This window comes from Ascaphus truei, chromosome 1, assembly GCF_040206685.1.
Source record: "Ascaphus truei isolate aAscTru1 chromosome 1, aAscTru1.hap1, whole genome shotgun sequence".
In the NCBI taxonomy this organism is placed as follows: domain Eukaryota; kingdom Metazoa; phylum Chordata; class Amphibia; order Anura; family Ascaphidae; genus Ascaphus; species Ascaphus truei.
The window spans coordinates 389,343,959-389,369,989 of NC_134483.1; the positions used below are offsets into that span (position 1 = coordinate 389,343,959).

At 43.3% G+C, this 26,031-nt stretch overlaps 1 protein-coding gene and 1 long non-coding RNA gene across 4 annotated transcripts in view; one reads left to right on the forward strand and one right to left on the reverse strand.

Moving 5' to 3' along the window:
* PALLD (palladin, cytoskeletal associated protein) overlaps positions 1–18,307 on the reverse strand; it is a 187,812-nt gene extending 169,505 nt beyond the window's left edge. The window contains exons 1-4 of one of the 3 annotated variants that reach the window (XM_075611686.1): positions 18,205–18,307; positions 14,542–14,619; positions 11,239–11,380; positions 9,188–9,211 (exon numbers count right to left, since the gene is read on the reverse strand). Coding sequence is in view for 1 of the 3 variants with exons in the window: in XM_075611669.1 (XP_075467784.1) it covers positions 9,188–9,224 (37 nt within the window). In the remaining 2 variants the exon portion in view is untranslated. Of the gene's footprint in view, positions 1–9,187; positions 9,240–9,823; positions 9,887–11,238; positions 11,381–14,541; positions 14,620–18,204 lie in introns of those variants that run through there. The other 2 variants (XM_075611678.1, XM_075611669.1) reach the window with 2 other exon arrangements.
* LOC142501651 (uncharacterized) lies at positions 5,315–9,364 on the forward strand. The gene is made up of 2 exons (XR_012803530.1): positions 5,315–5,423; positions 9,191–9,364. It is a non-coding gene; the product is annotated as an uncharacterized LOC142501651 (long non-coding RNA).
* Positions 18,308–26,031: the final 7,724 nt, after the last annotated feature.

The window sequence follows — 26,031 nt, forward strand, 5'->3', positions numbered from 1 at the left end:
GGTCACGTGATGGCACGTGATGTCACATGACGCCAGAGTCAAGCAGGGGGGGGGGGCGTGAGCAGGGGAGGAGAGCAGGTAGGGGTGGGGGCGCAGGGAGAAAACTTTGCGCACTTCAGCTGTATAGAAATGTTATATGCTTTCAGCTCTTCAAAGCTCTATTATGTCACGAAGAAAAGTATTTTCAAGATGCTTCTTCAAGCCCTGCCGTGCTTGCCATGTTGGTTCAAGTTGTGCTGATAATCTATATTAGATGTCAGTGTTACTGTAGTCGCTCAATTCCTGCTTTTTAAGTTCATAGTGGAAAAGGCTCTGGTCAGCATACTGTATATAATTACTAGAGTGCTCTATCAACATTTCTCAAGGCAATGTGGCTTAAAGGAGCAATCCAAGGCGGCCAGTTTTTTTAATTTAAAGATATATATATATACACACACAGAGAGAGAGAGAATTGGAACAGGGGGTTGTGACGTGAGGGGGTAAACCGGCTCATTAATAAAGGTTAAGCCCGTTAGGTTACCTCTGATCCATGTATTGGGGTTCAGGAGTGTCAGCTCTTGAGCCCAGTGATTGTATATGCATTGTGAATATTTATGCGACAATAAGGAATTTATGTGTTTTATCTTTCCAGGCGTGCCATCAAGCAGAGATTGCTAGGCTATGAGTTTCAAGGGGGTTTTAAGGAGAAAGTGTTGTCAGAATGTGCCTAGCTAGTTGGGGGTCAGAGTTGCTGGATACCCCAAAAATGTACCTGGGAATCAGGTCGGAATCCCTGATACATATAGACACATTGCCCCGGCAAAATCTCCCCTTGAAAACGCTTGTCCGGCTCACCGCTAGGATTCTCTGCTTCAGCACAGACCAGAAAGGTAAATGGGGCATAGGGATGTGAGGTGTCTCGGGAACGGTCAAGGGGTCCCTAGGTTAAGGGGGAATGCCCAGTTAATGCCCAGGTTACCCAGAAAAGGTTCTGGGGGTGCTCCAACCACTGATAAGATTGTGAGGATTTTTAAAGTCTAAGTCTAGTTATAGTGTATGGAGAATATGGCTAGTAAGGAATAAAGTGCAAACTTCTTATTCTATTCCCCATAACCATAAGACTTAGGAAAGTATAACATGTATGGTTTATTAAGCAGTGTGTTTAAAGTACATATATGCTTATGCACGGTATAATGAGCTGGGTGTTTCCGGACCGATGTTCTGAGTGAGTCACTGGGCTACCAGCTTGGTGGCAGTGTGTCTACTCAGACATCGGACATGAAAGCCACAGAGGATGCCAGAGGTGTGAAGAACATTTGGGCAGGAGGTTTAGGTTTGAGTACCAACGTTCTGGGATGAATGGAAGTCCTCGGGAGGAGCCTAAACCAGTGGGTGGCTTCTGCATACCAAATGGCTGAGGTGCCAGGTTGGCGCATGCCCTTGGCTGATTCACAAGATCCGCTTGCCCGGCTTCAAAAGACTGGCATCGCTCTGATTAGCTGGTAGGAAATATCCCACGCTCGGATTGGCTGTAGTATTTCATGAATTAACTCTGAAATACTATAAAGATCCCTCAGCCAATCCTTAGAGCAGATTCTAAGCAACATCAGCGGCAAATTTGAATGTACCAAAAGATGCTCTCGGAGAAATAGCAGCGAGCCGGCCTCAGAAATTTCAAGGCAGAATATTTTCTAAGTCCCACTTTTGGCGGCCAAGCGCTGAGAATTAAACGTAGCGGTCGAGGCTAGGATTGCAAGCCGAAAATAGTTCCAGGATGTTTGGAACTAACTCCCGATCAAGGGATTTCAGCACCTCCGGAAGAAAGAGAGCGGTGGTGTTAGGAACTTCAGGCCAATTTGCGTTCCAGGACATTTCGGGCTGAGTCCCGGTCAACTAAAGACTTTGGTTCTTCATTTATTTCAACTAGGAAAGTCTAGTTGTGTAGCCCAGACCCCCAATAAGTGTGTCTTTCTCATGTATTTTATGTTTTTCTGTGTGTTTGCCTATTTTAAGTGAATAAACTGCAATTTATTTCATCAACTCATGTTGCTCAGTGTTAGGATCCGGTATAAAGGTGTAAATGCCTGGTCTCCTGTGACAGGGGTATCTAGAGCTGAACCCCATTAATTTAAGCTCTCGGGACCCCCTGCTTCTGAAGATACTTCCCTGCGAAGTAGGTGCCGGTAGCTGCTTCGGCTCAGCAAGCAGGGATTTCAGTTTTGACGCTCCTGCATCACATGGGCCAATAGGAAGTCACACTGATGACATCACGGCTTCCTATTGGCCCGCAGGCCAGGAAATCTCTGAACAGCAGACATATTGTGAACCCTGGTAGCCGAGGAGAGCAGCTACCGGCACCTAATTCGCAGGTAAGTATCTCCGGAATCAGGGGGTCCCCAGAGCTGAAATTACCGGGGTTCAGCTCTGGAGACCCCCTGCTTCAATCCTAAATATATATATTTTAAATTCGCAACAAAATTCGCCACCTCGGATTGCCTCTTTAAGGATACTCTCTGAGACTTTGTGAGACACAGGACTATGTGACAATACTCAGTGTAGCTTTTTCCTGCAACCTATATTCAGAGGTACCTGAACAGTTCAGGCACACTTAGCACAAAGTAAATGAATGGTAATGATATAAAAACATGTCGCTGTTGCCCTTTAGCAAGTTCCATCCTTAGGGGTTTTAAACAAATACAGAACGTGAAGAACTTTCTTTCAGTATATGACTTATTCATTGAATTTTTCATTTGCTAATGAAACACAATAGCATCCTTATCCCATTGGCTGTAATACATAAATTCCCCCAGTAGCAGAAAGTGAATGTCACGCTGCTCCTGTAAATTCACTAAAGGAAGCGGCGGGTCGTTCGGAAAAGCTTCTGGCTTCTACATTATCAGTTAATACTTTACAAAAACAAAGACAAAAAGGAAACCGTGGCTACATTTACTTGAGTTACGGCATCTCAAATAACAAAGGGACATAAGAACTTGTGCACATTTACATAGAAACTTTTCCAAAACACACGGGTATACATTTCCACTCCTGTCATCTGTATATTCCATTATTTTAAATACCTGCTTTTTTTTTTTTAGATTCTGCTGACAAAATCATTTTTTTTTCTGGCTTGAAATGTGCCTTCTTAGCAGAAAAGGGGTCTCAGAATGGTTCATTGAATGATTATTTTCTCATTGATATAATCATTACATCAATGGGATTATGCTATACACTGATGCAATCCCACCTTCCATTTTCTACTATAGACTTTTTTGTTAGCCAACTTTTTCTGTAAACAGTCAGTTATCTACATTTCCATTCTGTGGTAATGAGTCCCCAAAGGACAGATACAACAGAATGTTACTGTATGTTCTGTAATTAATTATGCTGTTTTAGCAAGTCATTGATTTTGTTGCTTTTAAGGTTATAAATTTGCATCTTACACATTGTTAAAAAAACAAAAATGAAGAAGACAAACTACTGATTACAATGTTCATAACTGGTCGAATGGACAAAATGCAACACTTCTTCATAATTTAGTATGTTTCAACTGTTAAAACTTCTAAAGAGCTCTTTGTATTGTGTCCCTTTGCTATAAACCGTCACCGCATTCACCACATGTACAGTACGTATCCTCTCTGCTGTACACTGTGATCCCTAACACAATTGCACCCACCCCTCCTGATTTTTGCCCCTTCCTCTGTGTTTACAGTTATTTCTGATGATCTTATCCATGATTACTGCCAAGGTATTATTGCCCAGAATTTTACATTTTCTATAAAATATTACACCAGTGGTTTTCAACCTTTTTTGGTTAATGAACCCTTAATGAACCCTAGAATGATATTGTGAAATTCTGGTGAACCGCACATCCCTCCTCACCACCCCCCCATCCCCCCATCCATCCCTCTTCCCTTCTTACACTCCCCATCCATCCCTTTTTGCCTCCCCGTCCGTCTCTTCTCTTCCCCTCCCCCATCTATTCTCCTCTTATACCCCCTCACACTTCCCCTCTTACACTTTGCCCCCTCTATTCCCCTCTTACACTCCCCCATCTCTTTCCCTCCCCATTCCTTTCTCTCCTTCTCTCTACCCCTTCCCCTCTGCCCCATCTCTTCTCCTCTCCGCAGTCTGTTCCTCTCTGCCCCCTCCCCCCCTGCACACAGACACACGCACACACGCCTCTACTCCCATACTGCACTGTTCTAGTTCACAGCTCCCTCCTCAGGTCGGGCATTGGACCCAACTTCCAGCACTGACTGGAGGAGGGTGGTGATTGAAGTAAACGCAGGAGTAGATGCCACCACCACACCACTGCTCGGGAGATGGGGAGTGGGAATTGCCAAGGCGCAGGGCCTGGGAGAGTTGTTCCAGCTCTCCTCGCCTGTTGGCCGAAGAACCCTTGAGGTGTGACACCCCCTCCCCCAGTTGAAAATCAATGTGTTATACTGTCCTCTAAAGACCTTGTTTCACAAAGCAAAACCAGATCTGAAAAACCCTTTTCCTTAGTGTTACGCTGTCTTCTTCAGACTTTGTTTCCCACAGCAAAATCAGGTCCTACTAATCCTTTTGTAAATTGTTACGGTGTCCTGTCCTGACCTTTTTTCACAAGGCAGTATCAGTCCCTACTAACAGTGGACAAGTCACTATCTCCTTATGAATTGAGAATTGTGTGCTTTTTGTCAACTATATGTAACCCAATTGTGAGTGTGTGCAGCAAAGACGCACACTGCCCTGTATGTAACTTGTTTATGGACAAGCCAATGACATTGGACTCTGGAGAGGAGGGGCTGGAATAGGGGAGTCTTTAAGAGTCCCTGGCAGAGCATGCAGGGGTAGAGCTGCTGGGGATCCTGAGGGATCTTGGGGCAATCCAAAGTGATCGAGGAACCAGTACACGAGCGGCACAACTCTGCTGCTGCTAGGTGACCAGATCATGGATCGATTCAATACGTGTAGCCAGCACCAAGCAGCAGTCTGCTTGATACTGGGAGGTGTGAGTAACTGCTGAGGCGATCCTCATCACAAACAAGTAAAGGGGTACTGTGAATCACAAAGCAGTGATGCGGGGTATCGCCCCCTGATCCGTCTGTCAGTGGCAGATAACGCTGGATGGGGCTGCGATGCCCTGCATTGCCGCTTGATGAATATGGACCTAAACTCATGTGATTTGTAAAATTGCTTACAAAGGACGGGAACAAAAGGGTAAATGCTGATGTTTTAAACATGTATACCCTTTTTATCTAGTAAAACCGCTTTTCTTTTTATGTCACTAAACAGACAATACACTGCAGTAATGTGATAGGCTCTACGGCTATATCTAGACAGCTGAGTAATGGCCAGAGACGCAACAGCTGGCCAATGATTCATTTTTTTCCATAAGAGCCTCTTCTTTGAAGGATTCAATCAGCATTGTGTCAAAATGAGCATAAAAGAGAACAGAGCAGGTAATTTGACAAACGAGGATGTTAGTCTTAAACAACTCGACTGTTTATTAACTCACAAAACAGTCTGAGGAGATTGTGATACTGGGTGATTTCCGTCTAGACAGAAAGAGTGTACAACACATTAGCCAGACAGAAGACAGCAGTGACGAGAAAGGTCTGCTGCTGCTGGTGGAATCCCCAGGCTGCATTAATTCATAGGGCATGTAGGGACGGTATTTCTCTTAGGACAGTGATCTGTGAGTTACTTTTTGAATGGAATTGTAGCCCTTAGGCTTCCGACTGTTAACATATTTAGATGAAGCAAATGTTCTTTGATGAGTGGACTCCAGAAACTGTTTTATTCTTACTCGTGCTCCCAGGGTTATTCAAAACACCACACAGCTGTGGCAATGAAGGGGTTAACTACCAGTGCAATGTTTATTGTGGGTAGAGGAGTAGGGGAAAGGTGGAATTTGGCCATTGGTGGGTGTTTAGGGCTTGCGGGGGGGGGGATTGTGGGTGGAGTTAACCCCTTCATTACCTTAGTGGTTAATAGCACTAAGCTAATGAAGGGGTTAACCCCTTCCACTATCCACCCGGTAGGTATAAACACTCACCAAGGGTCAAATGCCAACTTCACCCATTCTTGCTAATAATAATTCTACACAATTCTACACAATTCTACACAATAAATATTTAAAAACACAACAACCCTACTACCCACCTCCTCTACCCCCAACAACCCCCCTAAACACATACAGTACAGTAATGGGCAAAATTACAATTATCCACATATGGATAATAGTGCATTTGCCCATTATAAAATCAAATATTAGCCAGCCAGCATTAATAAAGTAAATAAAACATTCAACTTATCCTGCCATTATGGAGGGCATTCTCGTCAGCATACTCCAGGTCCAAGTCCTCCGATGTCAGCAAGAATACAAAAAAAAAAATACAATCTAATGGCCCCTAACCCCTTAATCACCGTAGCGGTTAATAACCGCTATAGTAATTAAGGGGCGTGGCAGGAAGACCTGTAGACATGGTCAGACAATAATCCACACGTGCAGTTTCAGGGTAAACCAAATGTTGAGTGGTTTGATTTCTCCACAACACATATAAACATTTGGGCATAATGTCCCTTTAAGGCAAAACAAACTCATAAAAAGAACACCTACTCCCCATAGGGAGATCTTGCTAAACACTCCAGGCCCTATCCATCGGGCTGGCTTTGTCCATTTCCCAAACCCTAAACAAATATTACAATGGTTATGATACAATATGAAAGTCCTTACTGTTCTATACCAAAAAATGACCAGATAACCGGTAACGGGTACGCCAGGGAAAATAAATAAAAAATTACCCGGACGAGTGACCGGGTACCCGGCCGGGTAGTTTTGGCTTACCTGCAGCCAGTGGCGGAGAGTGAGGACCGCGGCGGAGGTGAGGAGGACCACGGCCACATCCTGGTGGCGGTGGGAGCAGAGGAAGATATCCTTCAGTCGGTGGCAGCAAGAACGTCATTCTTCAGCTGGTGTGAGCAGCGGTAGACATCCTTCACAGCCGTGCCGATGGGAGCAGGGGAACATAAGACCGGAGCAGGAGCGTTACTATTGCACAGCCAGGGAGGAGTTCGTCTTCCGACTTCCGGTACAGCTCCTCTCCAGCTGTCCAATAGTAACGCTCCTGCTCCAGTCACATGTTCCTCTGCTCCCAACGGCACTGACTGTGAAGGATGTCTTCCCCTGCTCCGACTGGCTGAAGAATGTCGTTCTTTGCTACCACTGCCTGAAGGATGTCTTCCACTGCTCCCACCGCCACCAGGATGTCGCCGTGGTCCCCACCCTCCGCCATGGCTTCAGGTAAGTCTTCTGGTACTCTGCTCCTGCCATTCTCCAAGAGGAGGACCGAGGGAGCAGAGCAGAATGGAAATTAACCGGCACCGAATCCCAGCACCCTGGGCCAGATCCAGGTAAATTCCGGGTAATTTAAATATGCCTGGGTAGGCATGGTACTGGGTAATTTACGGGTACCCGGTACATCACTAGTGTACAGCAAATAAAAATACCCCTTATGAGCACATTCGCATGCCTCAGAGAGGGCCCTCCAGACACCCGTGGGAACAACCCGAGGGCTCCGAAACCCCCGTGGGAACCACCTGAGGGTCCTCAGACACCCGTGGGAATGACCCGTGGACCCCCAGACACCCGTGGGTACCCCCTGGGGTGCACTGTGGGACCTGCGGACACCTGTCAGGACCACCGGGACACCCGCCGGCCTGCGGTATTAATTGTGTGTGTAACAAAATAAATCATGGTTTTACAGTATGTGGGGGCACAGGGGGTGGGTGGGTTGTGTATTGGTGTTTATTAGATATTGTAACGGTTTATTGGGGGCCTAGAAGGTGGATAGTGGGGCTGTTGTGTGTGTGTGTGTATTTTTCTTTATTGTGGGTAGCGGGGGTGGGTGAAGGGGGTAGTAGCCCCAAGGATGTGTGTTTAGGCCTACCGGGTGGGTAGTGGGAGGGGATAATCCCTTCATTACTTTAGCGGTATTAACCGGTAAGGTAATGAAGGGGTTAAGTCCACCCGCTACCCCCCGCAAGGCCTAAACACCCACCCAGGGCCAAATACCACCTTCACCCACCCCTGCTACCCACAATAAGCCTGGTACGGGTGGTTAACCCCTTCATTGCCTTAGCGGTTAGCCGCTAAGGTAATGAAGTTGCCTGTAAATGCATTTTTCATGCATCCGATTCATGCCGGGGGTCTCTGGTGCTGATATGAATGTCCAGAGACCCGGCATCAATCCGATGCAGGAAACATGCATTTTATTTTCTAAGTCCTGTCTCGCTGCTCATCGCAGCTTCTCCCCACCTTCTTGCCAACTTTTTGTGGCGGGACGATTTAGAGAAGAAATCGCAATTCTAAAGTGGCGAACAGCTGCGATAAGCTGATTGGGGCTCATAGAATTGAGCGTGTTTAAAAAGCTGGCGAAAAGTGGCTTATCGCTGCACGTCTGCTGATTTTTTTTTTGGTCAAAAAACCCCAGTGATTTTTGCTCTTCTCGCCAGCTTATCGGGGCTTACTGAATCGCAGAAGGCTGTTTTGGCGATAAGGGGCTTATCGCTGCTTACATGGGGCCCTAATTGTGCCCGCAAAGTGCTGCATGCACTGGCTGTGTCTAGGGTTGCCAGGTGGCTTCTCCAAATAATACTGGACACAATGGTGAAAGGTGCAACATGACTCATGACACACACACACCTCCCTCCGCTCCATGCTGTTTCCTCCTCTCCTTGGCCCCACCTCCAGGCATCTGACACCACCTCCTGATTAGCTGCATTACCCTGCAGCAGCCAATCAGGATGGAGGAAGCCACTCAGTCCCCTAGCAACAGTGCTGCTCTCTCCCTGCTCAGGAAAATCTCACGGCCCCCCAAGCCGGTCAGGTCACTCTGTCCAGGGAGGTAATACCAGACACATACATGTCCTCTATCTTCTTACTGGACAGTGTCGAAATACAGGATAATCAGGTTCAATACTGGACACATGGCAACTCTATCCTTGGATGATACATTATTATTACCATTATAACAACACAGGGAAATATTGAGATCATGTCATCATATCACATTATAACGGTCAAAGATTGTGCAGATTATGTATTAAGTTTCTATTTTGAAGTTCCCAATGTACCTTCCTCTATCCTAACTTCTGTACATTGTTATAATTTCCTACAAAAAGCAACAGGATTTAAAATGGCATTCATTGGTTTATTCCTTACCAGGTTCCGATGCACATCGAGGTTCTGTTGTTAACATGGAGAGAGAAAAACATAGAAAAAAAATTGATCAAAATAAAATCTTAGTGGTGATTTTGTAGCTACATGTACAGAAGAGTAACCTACATAGAAGACTTGAATTATTACAGTATATAAGAATAAAATCTTCCCATAGAAACATATCTGCGTCCAGCTGTGACAGTTGCAGTAAATTTAACTTGGCGTGGTGCTATGTATCAAGTTTCCGTAAAGTGTTCTAAGTGTGTGTGTGTGTGTGCTAAGTGTATGGTGTGCTAAGTGTGTGGGAGTGTGTGCTAAGTGTGTGTTCTAAGTGTGTTTGTGCCAAGTGTGTGTGCAAAGTGTGTTTGCTGTGTTTACATACAAAGTGTGTGCGTGCTAAGTGTGTGCGTGCTAAGTGTGTGTGTGTGTTGATGCAAAGAAAAGTGTAAAATAACATACAATTTCTACATCTTGAAATTCCTCCCTAGCCTCTCCTACAACCCCTCCCCCTCCCCCCCCCCCACCCAAACTGCAATATGTAGCAAAGTGGACAAAAGAGATACAAACTACTTAAGAGAACATAAAATCAACTTTTAGCTCAACACATCAAATTAAAGAATTGCCAATTAAGAGCATTACTGCCAGATAGTTTTAAGAATTGCCATTGAATCAGGTAGACTATATGGATTGCATTTCTTCTCCCCGCATCCCCTGCTTGTCTCGGCCTCACTATTTATTGGCTCTGCCTTCCCATATAAAGGTCATTAGACTGGAACGTCAGCTTTATTTGTTTCTATTCTGTCATGGTGTTCTATCCTGGGCAGCAGGAATCTTCACTGGAACATTCTCCAACATAGAAAGCTTACAGACAGTTTTGGATGTAGCTGCAGCAAGATAGGAGGTTGCCCTTTTAAAAAGGCAGGAAAAACACAATTACTTTTTAATTTATTTTCTTCCATCTTTTTATTTATTTTTTTAGAGTAGAGGGGATTGTGTACTGTATGAAACAGAAATGAAAATACTTCTTTCTGCATCACTTTTAACCCCAAAAACAGCATATTTGACTCCTAGTAAATACTGTATTCCGCATATTCACAGTTAGATGTTTTTTGGTGTGCCCGATATAAGATCATATTTACATTTTTTATGTGCCTCAAAATGTTAGTGCTGAAAAGGTGAACCAAACCTTCATAAACTGTGTAATATATACACACTTGTGCCTTGCTTCTAAAAACAAGCCTAGTTTAACAATTTTGCCTGCGTGCCTGAGAGGCCTGTAATACAGTGAAAACATGTCAACACCTCCAGCTCCAAAGAGATTAGCAGACAGAACAATAGCCACTTGAAGGTTCTGCTCTTAAAGGATATACATCGAAGACAGTGTCCCCTGCTGGACAGGAAGCAGACAGCACTAATGAACCAAATTTTGCACCCAGGAGATAGCTCAGTAACCATGTTGACTTACTCTGCAGGTATTATTTAATCTTTTTAGGGCAGGGGTGTGTAAACTTTATTCTCTGCGCCTGCCTGCTCTCCCCCCCCCCGTTTGCAACCGCCTTACCTTGTCTCCGGCATTTCTAAAGTCACAACGCCATGTGACCCCCGCAGCGTCATTTCACCAGAAGCCGCCGGAGACGAGGCAATGGAACAGAGGGTTCGTGCACACTCCCCGGCATTTAATTTAAATGATTTGGGGAAGAGTGCAGGGCCTCTGTAAGAGCCGCGACCCCCCCAGAAAATCTCGTGCCCCTCAGTTTGCTAACCCATGTTTTAGGGTACCCGATAAAAACGGAAACAGAGATGTCTATGGGGAGTATTTATCAGTCTCCTGGTTGCAAAAGTACAAAACCGGCAGCAATGCGATTGTTTTAGTTACATAATCCTGGTGCTGTTTTTGCACCAGCTTTGTCGCTAGGTAGCGGAGCGACGAATCCAATCTAAATATACCCGATATGTACTGCGCAGATATGATTTGGGATTGACTCAATTTGCCTCCCAAACCGATCTCACGTTGACCGCTGTTATTTGAGGGAGGTGGGCATTTTTAACCTTACTTTTCTGAAGAATTCTGAAGTCAGGAGAGTCTTGGATTTCAGTTCCTTGCCTGAACCACTTGACCTTTGCGGGAGGCGTGCCCTTCACTCTGCACTCAAGCACCACCACCTGTCCTTCCGACGCTGTGATACTCTGCAGCTCCTGCATTTGGAAAGCAGAAACATCGCTGGCATCACCCCATATAATTAACGAGGCATCGAAATAAAACATGCATTTCCCCCAAAATGCACTTTCATTGTGTATTTCAAGACTACGTCACGCTCAGCATTCACTTGCATTGATGTTTTTATATATATATATATATATATATATATATATATATATATATATATATATATATATATATATATATATATATAGATATATAGATATATATATAGATATATATTATTTTTTTTTGAAAGACCGACTTTCCCAGTTCTCCAATCCTCACTGGAATGTTTGCGGTTTACAGACAGAGAGCCAGTCTCTGATGACATGGGAAACCAGGTATTTGGATGAAATCAGACTTTATGTTCCACCAAGAAGCTTTTTAAACTTCATTAGCACATGGCATTACTAATTTAAACCAGGTAGCCACGCTATCATTTCAAGCAGAAAACCCCGCCGAATTGTTACATGTTTTTTTTTTATTTATTTTTTAACGGGATTGGAAGCACTGATCTTCCAAAATGGATCAGCTACAGGGACCTCCCGGTTCCCGAGATACTTAACGGTGAAGTTACTGGTGTTTTTTCCCGGTGAATGAAATGGCCGTCACACAGGAATCCGCAGCGAATGAGGTTGCTGCTTCCTATGGGCCCGCAGTACCCTCGACATTTAACGGCCATTTTGTTTCCCCTGGAGGAAGTTGTAAAACTTCCCCAGTAAGTGTTTGGGAAACCGGGCTTCCCTGGAGCTAACATAGAGCGCTTTAGTTCCGCTGGACCTCCAGCTCTAAAAACTAAGCGTAAGGAGGATTGCTGCGGAACAGTCTCTCTTTTAGCAGCACCATCAAATGTAATATAAACACATTTTCATTTGATGAATTTTGGACAAGTATATTAGGCAGACAAGGTTACTGCTAGCTCAGTTTAAATGAAGCAAGGTGCCTTGGTACAGCATGTATCTAAGGAGCTTAACACATAGCAGCCGTGAAGCTTGTTAAATGTTGATGTTTATGGATTGACTAAATAGAATGGGCATGAGGCTTATGAAAAAATGCAGGTCAGTGCTTTATTGTAATCTTGTGAGGACTGGAAGGAGAGCGGCAGTGTCAGGTACTGTGCACTTTAAGGCCCAGATACACAAAAGAGTGCTATGAATGGGAGTACAGGCGTGCTAATTAATGCAGAGAAAAGGCCGGTAACTATGAATGCATCATTTTGTTTATATAGCGCCAACAGTGTACACTGCGCTTTACAACATTGCAATACAAGCTAAATAAATGGCAAACATGGGGATAAGCGCAACAGGTAAATGACGACATAAGGCAAAGGAAGACCCTGGTCCGAAGAGCTTACAATCGAAGTATAGGCCAGTTAGCCTGGCTTCAATAGGGGGAAAATGAATAGAAACCCCGCTCAAGGAAAGAACAACGAGATCCAAAGTGATGGTGCTCTTTAATGTCGTTATTAGAAACATTACGGATTAACTGGAATTAAAAGTAAGCCTTTTTGACACATGCAATAAATTGACGGGAAAGAAGTGATAAACAAAGTGAAGGCTGAAGGAGTGGCTCAGTGAGTAAAGACACTGGAAGGAATGATAGTCGCTGTGAGTTTGTCCTTTAGCTAACCGTGCAATTTGTCACAGTAATGCATTCAACAACTATCCGTATTCGTATAGACAGTACGCGGGGTTAAACAGCCAATCCGCACTGTGCTGTTCTGTTTTAGTTTTGAAGCGGAATAAACATAATATCACAAACAGCACCCAAAAGGGCTCGACATAAAAATAAACAGAAAGACAATAAACAACACGAATCAAATAAATATGTCAGGAAATAAATTGAGTTTGTATTATATTTTTGGGGGAAACAATTGTTTTGAAAAATATATATGTTCAACAATGTTCATTAAAAACAAAACGACATTATGCCCATAACATGGGGCTTTACATAGGCAGCTAATAAGGCATTTACTTTTAATCAAGCCACTTGTCATGTAGTGAGACAATCAGGCATGTAATGTATTTGTGTGTAATTCAATTTACATAGGGGTAAAAATGTTAAGAGAGTTGTGTAGAAGGGCATAAATTAGAATAGTTATTTAGTTTAGTTATTTGTAATTATGCAAATCCGCACCTATTGTGGCTATCTCCCAGCCTTGATTTGGCGAGAGAAAACCAGCGAGTTAGTTGAAGCGGTTTTGCCTTTTTGACTTAATGGAGCTACGAGAATTCCAGCGACTTTGCCAAAGTTGTGCGTTTGAGCCATTTCTGTCGTACCGCTTGGATTTCGAGAGCCGGAATGAAACCGCTTCTAAAAAAAGCCTTTCTCCCACGGTTTGGACCTGCGAGAAGGGCTTCCAGAATACGGGAACCAGCACATCCGAGCAAAAAAGGGCTCTTTCTGCACAGATATGCACTTCTCACAGCTACAAGAATATCTACCAATCACTCTGAAAACGACACTAACTTTGAAGCAGGACAGTCTGGTGCAAATGTCAACACTTTGTGAGTCACTTTATCTCCCTGTGCCATGGACACCAAAATTAGATTGTGCCTGCAAAAGTCTATTACAATGCTGTGTGTATACTGTCAGTGCTGTACTATATAAGGAAAAATATATATGTATATACAATTTATGATGAATGGTGAAAGATCTGGCAACTACAATTAAATTCTCAATAGTGCAAGTTCATACTAAACACATAAACCCAGGGGCAGAATAGTTAATTAATGGCACTATAATTAGGGATTCAGCATCGTCTTGCACTTTCAGTTAGAACCGATAAACACTGGAAATGAGGCATAATTTCTTTTTAATTTCAACCTCTTGTCGCAGCCTGTCCACAGGTTGGAGACAAAGGCAGCACAAGGGAGTGTGCAAACTACAAACGAAAAGTGCACCAATAAACACCAAATTCAAATGCGTGTCAACTCTATTTCATTGTTAGCACTGATAAAAAAAACAGATTTTACAAAGAAATAAACACATACAACCTGAATCCATACTCATAATGTCAACTAATACAGAGGAAAGGGGCATGGTGGTATAGGCCCAAAGAGGCATGCTTTAAAAACAGATTATTAGCATTATAACCATTATAGAAAAATCCACACGATACCAGTTGCAACATAACAAATTGAGAAAGTCAAACCTTTGTGAACGCAGGAGCAGAAACGCTGGACGTGCTGGACCTATCTAGGCGGTACAGATATGAAGTAGGACTTTGGACCTGTGAATAGATGGTATTGTTTAATCAAACTGCTACATGCATGAGTGACGTTATCTGAAACAATAAACACTTATTGGGATTTAAATGTGCCTTTGAAGTTGTATGTGGTCAGCAATGAGCGTGATATTTTGCCGGTGCCCATATTTTGACAGCAATTGTGCACCGATTAAAAATGGAGCACTATATTAATTTTCAGTGAATTGATCCTACTCGGTGTTGGAAGGGCTTCCAGGCACTGCAAGATCCGCTACCTCTGGGGTACCTACAGCAGGAATGCTACTGACATGATCCCTCTTATATAAAAGTAAGTTGTATTGTTTTTAGCTATTTGTACTTTTACTAATACTTACACAAACGGGGAAAAAAACAGAAGGCCTTTGCAAATGGCATAGGATCTTTTAACATCTAATCTGTGATACTCACATTTATGCACATGTATTGCTTATTTTCAGTAGACCGTTAAAAATACTTTTATGCTGTCTATCGATACACTACCTTATTATGGTTGCCGAAATACTCCATACAGTGTGTTTGTTGTAATGCAGGAAGAAAATAATGTTTCATTGTGTTAAACCGTTTAGTGGCCTGTATAAGCACATTGTACATCATAAAAGGTGGCACCCTTGGGGTGTTTATCAGGTGCCCTGTACATTGCAGGGTTTGACTCTTTCTAGTGGGCATTCGCCACCCGACCGTGAACCCTTCTGTTTGCATCACCGGAAGCGACCGCGTGACCACTTAGGAGAGCTGCCACCTGCCTGCTAGAGAGTCTGTGGGAGGTGGCAGGTCCCTCTGGCACTGGAGGGGTTAATCAGATACTTGTCATTTGAAAAGCAATATAAATAATAAAAACCCAGAGCGAAATCATTTGATGAGAACCTCAATGTGGTGCTTCTCGTTTGTTGGTGTGTAAGGGGATATTAGTTAATGCACACTTGTTTTTTGACGCCCTGCCTACATTGCATTAAACATAACAGTTAAATAATATAAGGTTTCTTGCATTTGGCATAGATTTTTAGTCCGAGAGATGTACAGTATGCTACATTACACCTGGCAGGCTTGTCGATGCAATGAGAAGGGAAAGGAAGGCATACAGACACAATTTGATACACCCCTGGTATATTTGAATTTAGTCCCAGATTCGTAAAACAAAGCTTTTTAACAAACCCCAACTCGCAAACATTAAAAATACCCTATATGCAAGATAAAAAGACCTCTTTTGCTCTGGTATTGCCCAAATGACCCTTGATAAATAGACCCCAATTTTGGGGGGATTGCTTTTCTCTAACCTTATAAAGCAAATAAACAAGTAATCTTTTACCAATGTATGTGTTTAGACGATTGCTACATGCATGTGACTGTGTGCTGGTAGCAAATATGAGCTGCCAAGTATAATAAAGGAAGGCATTCACTTATATTTACAGTTATATGATGTCAGACATCCTATTAACTGTCATGTATGATGTGCATTTATTATTCTGCATTGTGGTAATATATAGATACACAAACGGCATCATTGACTAACCCACTGCTGCAGAATTAATGTTTTGGGAACTGTAAAATCTAAAGCGTTAATGCATAAAAGTGCTCAAGCTGCTCAGAGTCACTAGCTTTGCAGCCAGCACAGAGCCAGTGTGTTGATTTCCATAGACTACAAATAAGGCCCAAGGTGAGTCAGCCCCCTCGTGTCATGTTGTCTCATGTTTGCATGACTTTAGGTCACCTTTGCACATACGTGACAATCCACGAAAGCTGGAGGTTTTTAGAGAACGAAACAAGCACTTTTACACGCTCAGCAAAATGTTATGGATGTGCCACACATTGCATGTCCCTGAAAACATTCTTATCATCAAAACTGTAAGATTTTCCAATATTTATAAAGCTAAGAAAGATCGCAGCGTTATTATGAGCTGTATCCAGGGTTGCCATCTCTCCAATTTCGACCCGGAGACTTCTGGTTTCAGGCGCTTACCTCCGGGCTACTTGATGCCGCTGTCAATCTCCGGGTGGCGGCGGGATGCGGGTGGTGTGGTGCGGCGGCGACTCTGGCATTCTCCTTCAAATCCCCGTTCAACTGCAGTGAACATGGCTGTCTGGTGTCAAATGATGTTGCGTTGCCATGGCAACCGGACGATACGTGACGTCATGATACTACGCGTGTCATGTTACCATGGCAACATGGCGATGCGTAGCGTCATGACATCACGTAGCACCCGGTTGCCATGGCAATGCGGCATCATTTGACGCCAGACAGCCATGGGCTGCAGTTGGTGGAAGAATTGCACAGGATGCCGGTAGACACAGTCGCACCACTGGCTGTATCCAAACTCAGAGCCAGTTGTTAGTGCTTATAATTGATTGCATCTAGAGTTGCCAGGTGGCGTCTCCAAAAATACTGAACACAATGGTGATAGGTGCGACCTGCTCAAGACACACATACACACTTGAGACACACGCCTCTCACCTCTCTCCACTCCATGCTGTTTCCTCCTCTCCTTGGCCTCACCCCCAGGACTCCTGACACCTCCTCCTGGCTGCTGCTTGGTAATGAAGCCAATCAGGATGAAAAAAGCTGCCTAGCCCCTTAGCAACAGCCCTGCTCTCTCCCTGCTGGGGGAAATCCGGCAGCCCCCCCAAGCCGGTAAGGTCACAATGTCCAGAGAGGTAATACCGGACACATACATGTCTAGTATCACCTCTCATTTTTTACTGGACAGTGTGTTCAAAGACAGGACAGTCCGGTTCAATACTGGACACCTGGCAACCATTGCATCATAGAATCAATGTTGGTATTGCTTAGAACCAATGTACCAACAAGACTGAGGGCTAGAGATGGTCTGACTTGTCTAAATCCGTTCCTCAGATTTTCCTGGGCTGCCCAGGCCCGATCCGCGGAATGAAATCCGCCGTCGGATTACTTCATGGTAATGTCACCCGGATACTTCAAATCCCTCATTGCATCTCGGCCGTACAGATTTCAAAGAATCCAGCGACGGATTCAACTTAAATCCGAATCCGCAGAACGTCTTCACATTGACATTTAGATAATCCTCCCATAATAATTTGTTTGACAAATTCGGATTCCGTTTGCAGGTGCGGATTACAAATTCGTCGCACGGATTTTAAGTAATTGGAAAAAATAGCAAATCTTTTTGAGACCGATTCCTAGAATCCCGCAGCGGAAAGGAACAGGGACAATTCGTGGCAGGATCAAATTCCGTCCAACATTTCGCCCAGCTCTACTCAGGGCCAGATCCACCCAGCTTTGTTACGTGACTTTACGTGAGGTTATGCCTTACAGCACATCTTCAAAGACTAATAACGCAACGTTAAATCATTGTGTTAACTATACCGGCTGCTAGTGCTAAATATATGCAAAGGGGGCCTTCCCCCTAACAGCGCAAATCCACTTTAATCAGTTAAGAATATATATAGCACTTACTTTTTTAGGTAAGGTCATATTATGAGTTAACAGAGCTTTAGGGATCTGGCCCCTAGTATTTTCAATATCTTTCATGATACATAAGTTTATGTTTTCAAGAATGATAAGCGTATTCCCTTTGATAACTGATATAATGAACATACCTGCTGACCATGTAGCGAGATGGGCTGGATAATTGTCGTGGTTATTCCAGATTTTGGGGAAGAAGGACCTATTGTCAGGGAGACAGAAGTGGTTTTTTTCTGAGCCCTGGGGAAAAATAAAACAACAACATTTAATATGTGTCTGGGGATTCCTAAATTATGGTGTTGATGTAGGCTTAGTATGAATATATTTAATTGGGATCTGAGGTAAATTAAAAGAAAGGTCACAAAAACTTTTTGAAGATAAATATAGAATCGGCACAACAAACACTCTGGTAATTTAATACTTACACATCAGGATGAGCAGTTTGTCAGAAAAGCTAGAACTTTCTTTTCCCATTCATCCATTAGATGAAGTTTATCTGCATATGACTTCAGTGATAGGTACATGTATAGCTGTCATTTACTGTGGGAGCTTCCAAAATCATGCCCCACAATGTTTTGCCACTGTGAATGCAAAGCATTATGGGGAGCGACTTTGGAAGCTCCTGCTGTAATTGAGAGCTCTACCCACCCGTGCTACAGTGTAGTTTGGGGCCTTACTAAGTGCACAGTCCCCACACAGGCTTTGGTACCCACTATAGTGCCTGGAATACGCCAGTACATTTTTTTGGGGGGGGGGGGACCTTTTGGAGACACCTCACAAATCCCTAAGTGTTCCCGAACCCCTGTTGTGAGTCACTGTAATAAAGCAAGATGTGAAGAATTATCATCCAGGATTTGACAGTTATTACTGCATTCTTGTTAGTGAACATGCTGGTTGACCCTTTGGAGTGCTGGCATGTCTGACATTGTGACCTCAGGGCCATGTGATGGGCAGTGTAGCAGTCACATGATGCTGATCTGCCCCCTGACATCAGGAACAAAAGAGGAAGACCTTCTCTTTTATTTAAATTTCAACCACAGCAAAGTTCACTATCTCCTCTAAGAAGTCACCCAAAATGACATTGCCTCACCATCACGTGGTACTAAAAAGGGGTTGTTTGACTTTCAAGAGCTGCCAACGGTACCCCACTTCTGTTCTAGCTGGAAACCGTTAGTTGTTATGAGAGTGATAGGGGCGTATGTTCTAATGTGAGTTAGTGCCAATAAGGAAACTCCTAATCAAGTCAATGGGAGTTCCTGTGCGTTAAGGCCTAAGGCCGTGATTATACAGAAAAATTGAAAAACAACATTAAAAAACCAATAGCAGCGCTTATACCTGCTGCGACGTGGAACTACAGGGCGGATGTCGCCCGGTGCGATCCTCAGATTTGTTCTTGGCTGGCGACGCCGTGTCACGTGAGCGATTCCAGCCAATGAGGGCGAACCGCTCACCGCCACGCCTCTGCCATGTCTCTCTGTCTCCGCTTTGCAGTTTCCCTGGTATAATCAAGATGCCGCTCGGCGGCAGCGTGAGGGTGACGTCACCGGATCGCGCTGCCACTCAGCGGCATCTGGTATAATCGAGCCCTAATAGGCACTAGCACACTATACAACATAGCCTCCATAGTGTTAACATATGTATCACATACATTAAAGAACATATGTCATGAAGGGAATGGAAATCCTCACCCTCTTTAAAAGATAGCAGACATTTCATTCAACAGCAATTAATTACATTAATAAGGACTATAACATTATCAAAAATTACCTCAAAAAGGACACATTCCTAAGTTTTGGCAAAAATAGTCTGGGCAACTCCACATTTAACAATTATACTTTCATTGACAACAACATTTTGATGCTACTCCGGACCCTTCATCATGATTAGCGAGATTAATGAAGACAGTGCATATATATATATATATATATATATATATATATATATATATATACTGCAGAATAAATGAGTTCTGGACTCATACGGCTATTTCCGTTATACTGTATATACAGGAAACCACTATACAGGCAGTCCTCGTTTTACAACGCTTCTCTTTACAATGAATGGCTTATCCAACGCTATGCAATGTATACCTATGTTCATTTTTACAACGCCAAAATGGCTTATCCAACGCTCTTATGACGCTTTGCAAAGTTGTTTATGTGTATATAATATATATATTATACTATATTATACTATATAATATATTATATTTTTATATTATATATTATGTTATATTATATATATAATACAGTATATACACTATATCATTTATGTGTATGCTGCATATCTTACTGTCTGCGTAAAATATTTTGTGTATTTTAGCATTAAAAATGCCTTCAGGAACGGAACCTTTCATTTAAACAGTGTTCCTATGGGAAAACGTGTTTCGCTTTACAACGTTTCGCTATCCAAGGCCATTTTGAGTAACGCATTGTGTCGGATAACCGAGGACTGCCTGTACTGCTATTATTATTATTATCATAGACATATTTATTATATAAAAGGTCCTTTTGATAGATAAGAACAATTAATTCTAAAATCAAATGTATTGCTGAGACTGGACACAGCATGTTGATTACTGGCTGATGCTACCAACTTACATTCAAAACCTGCAGATTGAAATAAACTCATAAGGACATACAGTTTTCAACCACAAACACTAATGACGTGTCTATCCTACTCACAGGGTACATCACAGGGGGTTGGTTTATATATATAGTGGTTTCCTGAGCCCATGTGGGGACTGCACACTTAGTATAACCCTGAACTGCACTGTAGCATGGGTAGTATAGCTGTCAATTACAGCAGGAGCTTTCGCTCCTCACAATGCTTTGCATCCATAGGCATTTTGGGGTGTGACTTTGACCATGCTGTCTGCACAGACTAAGGTGCAGTTTGGGTGCAGTATTAAGCATGTGTTCCACCCACAAGCTCAGGACACTATACTGCTTGGGATTGGTTAAACAGTTTTGGCAGCAATAGTCTGATGAGTAGTTCATAATATATATTAATTAGGGGGTTCATTGAATAAATATTCTCTAGCAGGGGGTGCTCAATATAAAAAAAGGTCAGGAACCACTATTCTATACATAGTTGCTGAGTCCAGGCTCAAATTCTGTAACACAAGGATGTCTGTTATGTATGTTACATTGTATTTTATTCTCTATAAGTGACTTTCTTTTTGAAGATATCAAATATAGACTTAATTTATTTTCTCGCTTTTCAAATAGACATCTGGGAGGGGCACTACCCCCCATGGACTCACCTGGTTGGGGATACGTACAGCGAGTTGGTTTTGACTTTTTTTCTGCACCATTTTGCTCTAATGTTGTAATGTAACTATCATTTTATATATATATATATATATATATATATATATATATATATATATATATATATATATATATATATATATATATATATATAATCAGTGGTTGACAAATCACCAAAATTCTACTCGCCACACAAAAAAATCTACTCGCCACCTAGTACCAAACGTGTGCTGCTTAGGCCAATATTTACTCGCCCGGGGGTTAAATCCACTCGCCCGGGGCGAGCAAATGTATAGGTTTGTCGAACACTGTATATAATACAGTTGTGTGAAAAAGAAAGCACACCCTCTTTGAATTCCATGGTTTTACATATCAGGACATAATAACAATCATCTGTTCTTTAGCAGGTCTTAAAATTAGGTAAATACAATCTCAGATGAACAACAACACATGACATATTACACTGTGTCATGATTTATTTAACAAAAATAAAGCCAAAATGGAGAAGCAATGTGTGAAAAACTAAGTATACCTTATGATTCAATAGCTTGTAGAACCACCTTTAGCAGCAATAACTTGAAGTAATCGTTTTCTGTATGACTTTATCAGTCTCTCACATCGTTATTGAGGAATTTTGGCCCACTCTTCTTTACAACGTTGCTTCAGTTCATTGAGGTTTGCGGGCATTTGTTTATGCACAGCTCTCTTAAGGTCCAGCCACAGCATTTCAATTGAGTTGAGGTCGGGACTTTGACTGGGCCATTGCAACACCTTGATTCTTTTCTTTTTCAGCCATTCTGTTGTAGATTTGCTGGTGTGCTTGGGATCATTGTCCTGTGCATGACCCAATTTCAGCCAAGCTTTAGCTGTCGGACAGATGGCCTCACTTTTGACTCTAGAATACTTTGATATACAGAGGAGTTCATGGTCGACTCAATGACTGCAAGGATCCCAGGTCCTGCGGCTGCAAAACAAGTCCAAATCATCACCCCTCCACCACCGTGCTTGACCGGTGTTTGTGCTGATATGCTGTATTTGGTTTTTGCCAAACGTTGCGCTGTGCATTATGGCCAAACATCTCCACTTTGGTCTCGTCTGTCCAAAGGACATTGTTCCAGAAGTCTTGTGGTTTGTTCAGATGCAACTTTGCAAACCTAAGCCGTGCTTCCATGTTCTTTTTAGAGAGAAGAGGCTTTCTCCTGGAGAAGGAGTGGCTCAGTGAGTAAAGACACTAACTGACACTGAGTTTGGTGCAGGGGAGCCTGGTTCAATTCCCGGTGTCGGCTCCTTGTGACCTTGGGCAAGTCACTTTATCTCCCTGTGCCTCAGGCACCAAAAACATAGATTGCAAGCTCCACGGGGCAGGGACCTGTGCCTGCAAAATGTCTCTGTAAAGCGCTGCGTACAATTAGCAGCGCTATACAAGAACATGCTAAAAAAATAAAAAAATAATAAAAAAAAAACCCTTCCAAACAAACCATACTTGTTCAGTCTTTTTCTAATTTTACTGTCATGAACTTTAACATTTAACATGCTGAGGCCTGTAGAGTCTGAGTTGCGTTTTTTGCAATTTCTCTGAGCATTGCACGGTCTGACCTTGCGGTGAATTTGCTGGGACGTCCACTCCTGGGAAGATTGGCAATTGTCTTGAATGTTTTCCACTTTTGAATAATATTTCTCACTGTAGAATGATGGACTTTAAATTGTTTGGAAATGGCCTTATAACCCTTCCCAGATTGATGGGCAGCAACAATTGCTTCTCTAAGATCATTGCTGATGTCTTTCCGCTTTGGCATTGTGTTAACACACACCTGAATGCTCCAGCCAAGCAAACTGCTAAAACTTTGGCTTTTATAGTGGTGGTCACACTTGCTGATGATCAATTAATCAAGGGCATTTGATTAGCAGCACCTGTCTGCTACTTAGTATCTTAATTTCTATGGAAGCAGTAAGGGTGTACTTAGTTTTTCACACATAGCTTCTCAATTTTGGCTTTATTTTTGTTAAATAAATCATAACACGGAGTAATATGTCATGTGTTATTGTTCAGCTGAGGTTGTATTTACCTAATTTTAAGACCTGCTAAGGAACAGATTATTGTTATTATGTCCTGATATGTAAAACCATGGAATTCAAAGAGCGTGTACTTTCTTTTTCACACCACTGTGTGAGTGTATATATATATATATATATATATATATATATATATATATATATTACACACATTCCCAGCACGCTCTTGCTCCAACACCCACCACATTATATATATATATATATATATATATATATATATATATATATATATATATATATATATATATATATATATATATTTATGTCAAAAAGAGTGTTACTGAGCGTGGCCAATGTATACAAACAAAAGACAGGGGTGCCCAATGCTACATCCAATTGACAAAACATATAAAGTAATAAGTATAAAGTTTAAATACTTTAATAATTATAATAATAATATTGGTTATTTAGTTAAACCCTTTGGCCAAATCGTCATAAGCCTGCATACCACGTCAAGGTATAACTAAATGAATGCAGGTCCTAACACTAAACTGTGAACCCTTCCTTGACGTGGTATGCAGGCTTATGACGCTTTGGTCAAAGGGTTTAACTAAGTAACCAAGTTGGGAGTGTGTGTGTCTGTGCTGGTAATTGTGTGTGTGTATGTGTGTGTGTGCGCACACTGGAGGATGGAGGGGAGAGAGGATAAAGGGGAGAGGATAAAGGGGAGAGGATGGAGGGGAGAGAGGATGGAAGGGAGAGAGGATGGAAGAGGAGAGAGAGGAGATAGAGGAGGGAGGGGAGAGAGGATGGAGAGGAGGGAAGGGAGAGAAGATGGAGGGGAGGGAGAGGGAGGAGGCACGAGAGAGAGCAGGGAGGAGGGGAGTGAGAGGAGGGAAGTGGGAGGAGAGAGAGCAGGGAGGGGGTATAGGGAGGAGAGAGGATGGACAGGATGAGGGGAGAGGGAGAAGGGAGGAGAGAGAGGAGGGAGGAGAGAGAGGATGGGGGAGGAGAGAGAGGAGGAAGGATGGAGAGGGTGGAGAAGAGAGCGGATGGAGGGAGAGAAGCTGGAGGGGAGAGAAGCTGGAGGGAAGAGAGGGTGGAGGGGAGAGAGGATTGAGACGAGAGGGAGGGGAGAGAGGATTGAGACGAGAGGGAGGGGAGAGAGAATGGAGGGGAAAGGGAGGAAATAGAGGAGGGAGGAGAGAGAGGATGGAGGGGAGAGAGGATGAAGAGGGGAAGAGAGAGGATGGAGGGGAGAGAGGATGAAGAGGGGAAGAGAGAGGATAAAGAGGGGAAGAGAGAGGATGGAGGGGTGAGAGGATGAAGAGGAGGGAGGAGAGAGGATGGAGGGGAGAGACAATGGATGGGAGAGAGGATGGAGGGGAGAGAGGATGGAGGAGAGAGGTGATGGAGGGGAGGGAGGATGAAGGGGAGGGAGGAGTGAGAGGAGGGAGGAGAGGGAGGGGGAGGAGGAGGGGGAGGGGAGAGAGGATGGAGGGGGGAGGGAGGAGAGAGAGGATGGACAGAGAGAGAGGAGGGAGGAGAGAGAGGAGTGAGGAGATCGGATGGAGGAGAGAGAGGAGATCGGACGGAGGAGAGAGAGGAGGGAGGGGGAGGAGAGAGATAAAGGAGGGAGGAGAGAGAGGAGGGAGGGGGGAGGAGAGAGAGGATAGAGGGGAGAGATGATGGAGGGGCAGAGGATGGAGGGGATATGGAGGGGAGAAAGGATGGAGGGGATAGGGAGGGGAGAGAGGATGGAGGGGATAGGGAGGGGAGAGAGGAGGTGGGAGGGGATGGAGGGGAGGGAGAGGATGAGGGGAGAGAGGATGGAGGAGGGAGAGAGGATGGAGGGGAGAGAGAGGATGGAGGGGAGAGGGAGGAGAGAGAGGATGGAGGGAATAGGGAGGAGAGAGAGGATAGGGAGAGGGAGGAGGGAGAAGGTGGGGAGGGGGGGGGAGAGGGAGGAGATGCAGAATTGTAGATTTATGCCACTACAGTTGTGGCAGATTGTTTTGGGAAAATAAAATGGGAAAAGAATGGTGCAGAAAGACGCAGAATTTTTCTTATTAGGAATTGATTCCATTTCTTTCAAATTGGGGGCGGGGCAGGTGGCGAGTAGCTTTTTTGGGTAATTTGTCAAGCCCTGTGTGTATATATATATATATATATATATATATATATATATATATATTAATATATATATATATATATATATATATATATATATACACACATATATATATATACATATACACACACACAGGGCTATATACAGTGATATATATGCACAGTTGTTATTATACAGATTCATCCTGACAAAGGTGATCGAAGCGAAATGTTGATGTCCATGAATTGTTTAATATTAAGTTGCACAGCCTGTCGTTGCCATGTATGTTTGCTGTGGACGTGGCAAGCCATTGAACTGGCAGCACCCAAACGTATACCTTGAGCCACTTACCACATTACCACGTTAGTGCATTCCAATGCAGCACTGATTGATGTTCCTATATTTTGTGACCTCTGCATTACCATCTGCACTCCCACCCCTCCTAACCAATTTTCTGCTGTTTACACATTCTCGAACAGAGAAGAAACATATATAACTGACAGCTTGCCATCTAATACCCCTCAAGCAACCGGGCCACTTGCTCAGTATCTGTGATTGAAGTTGCC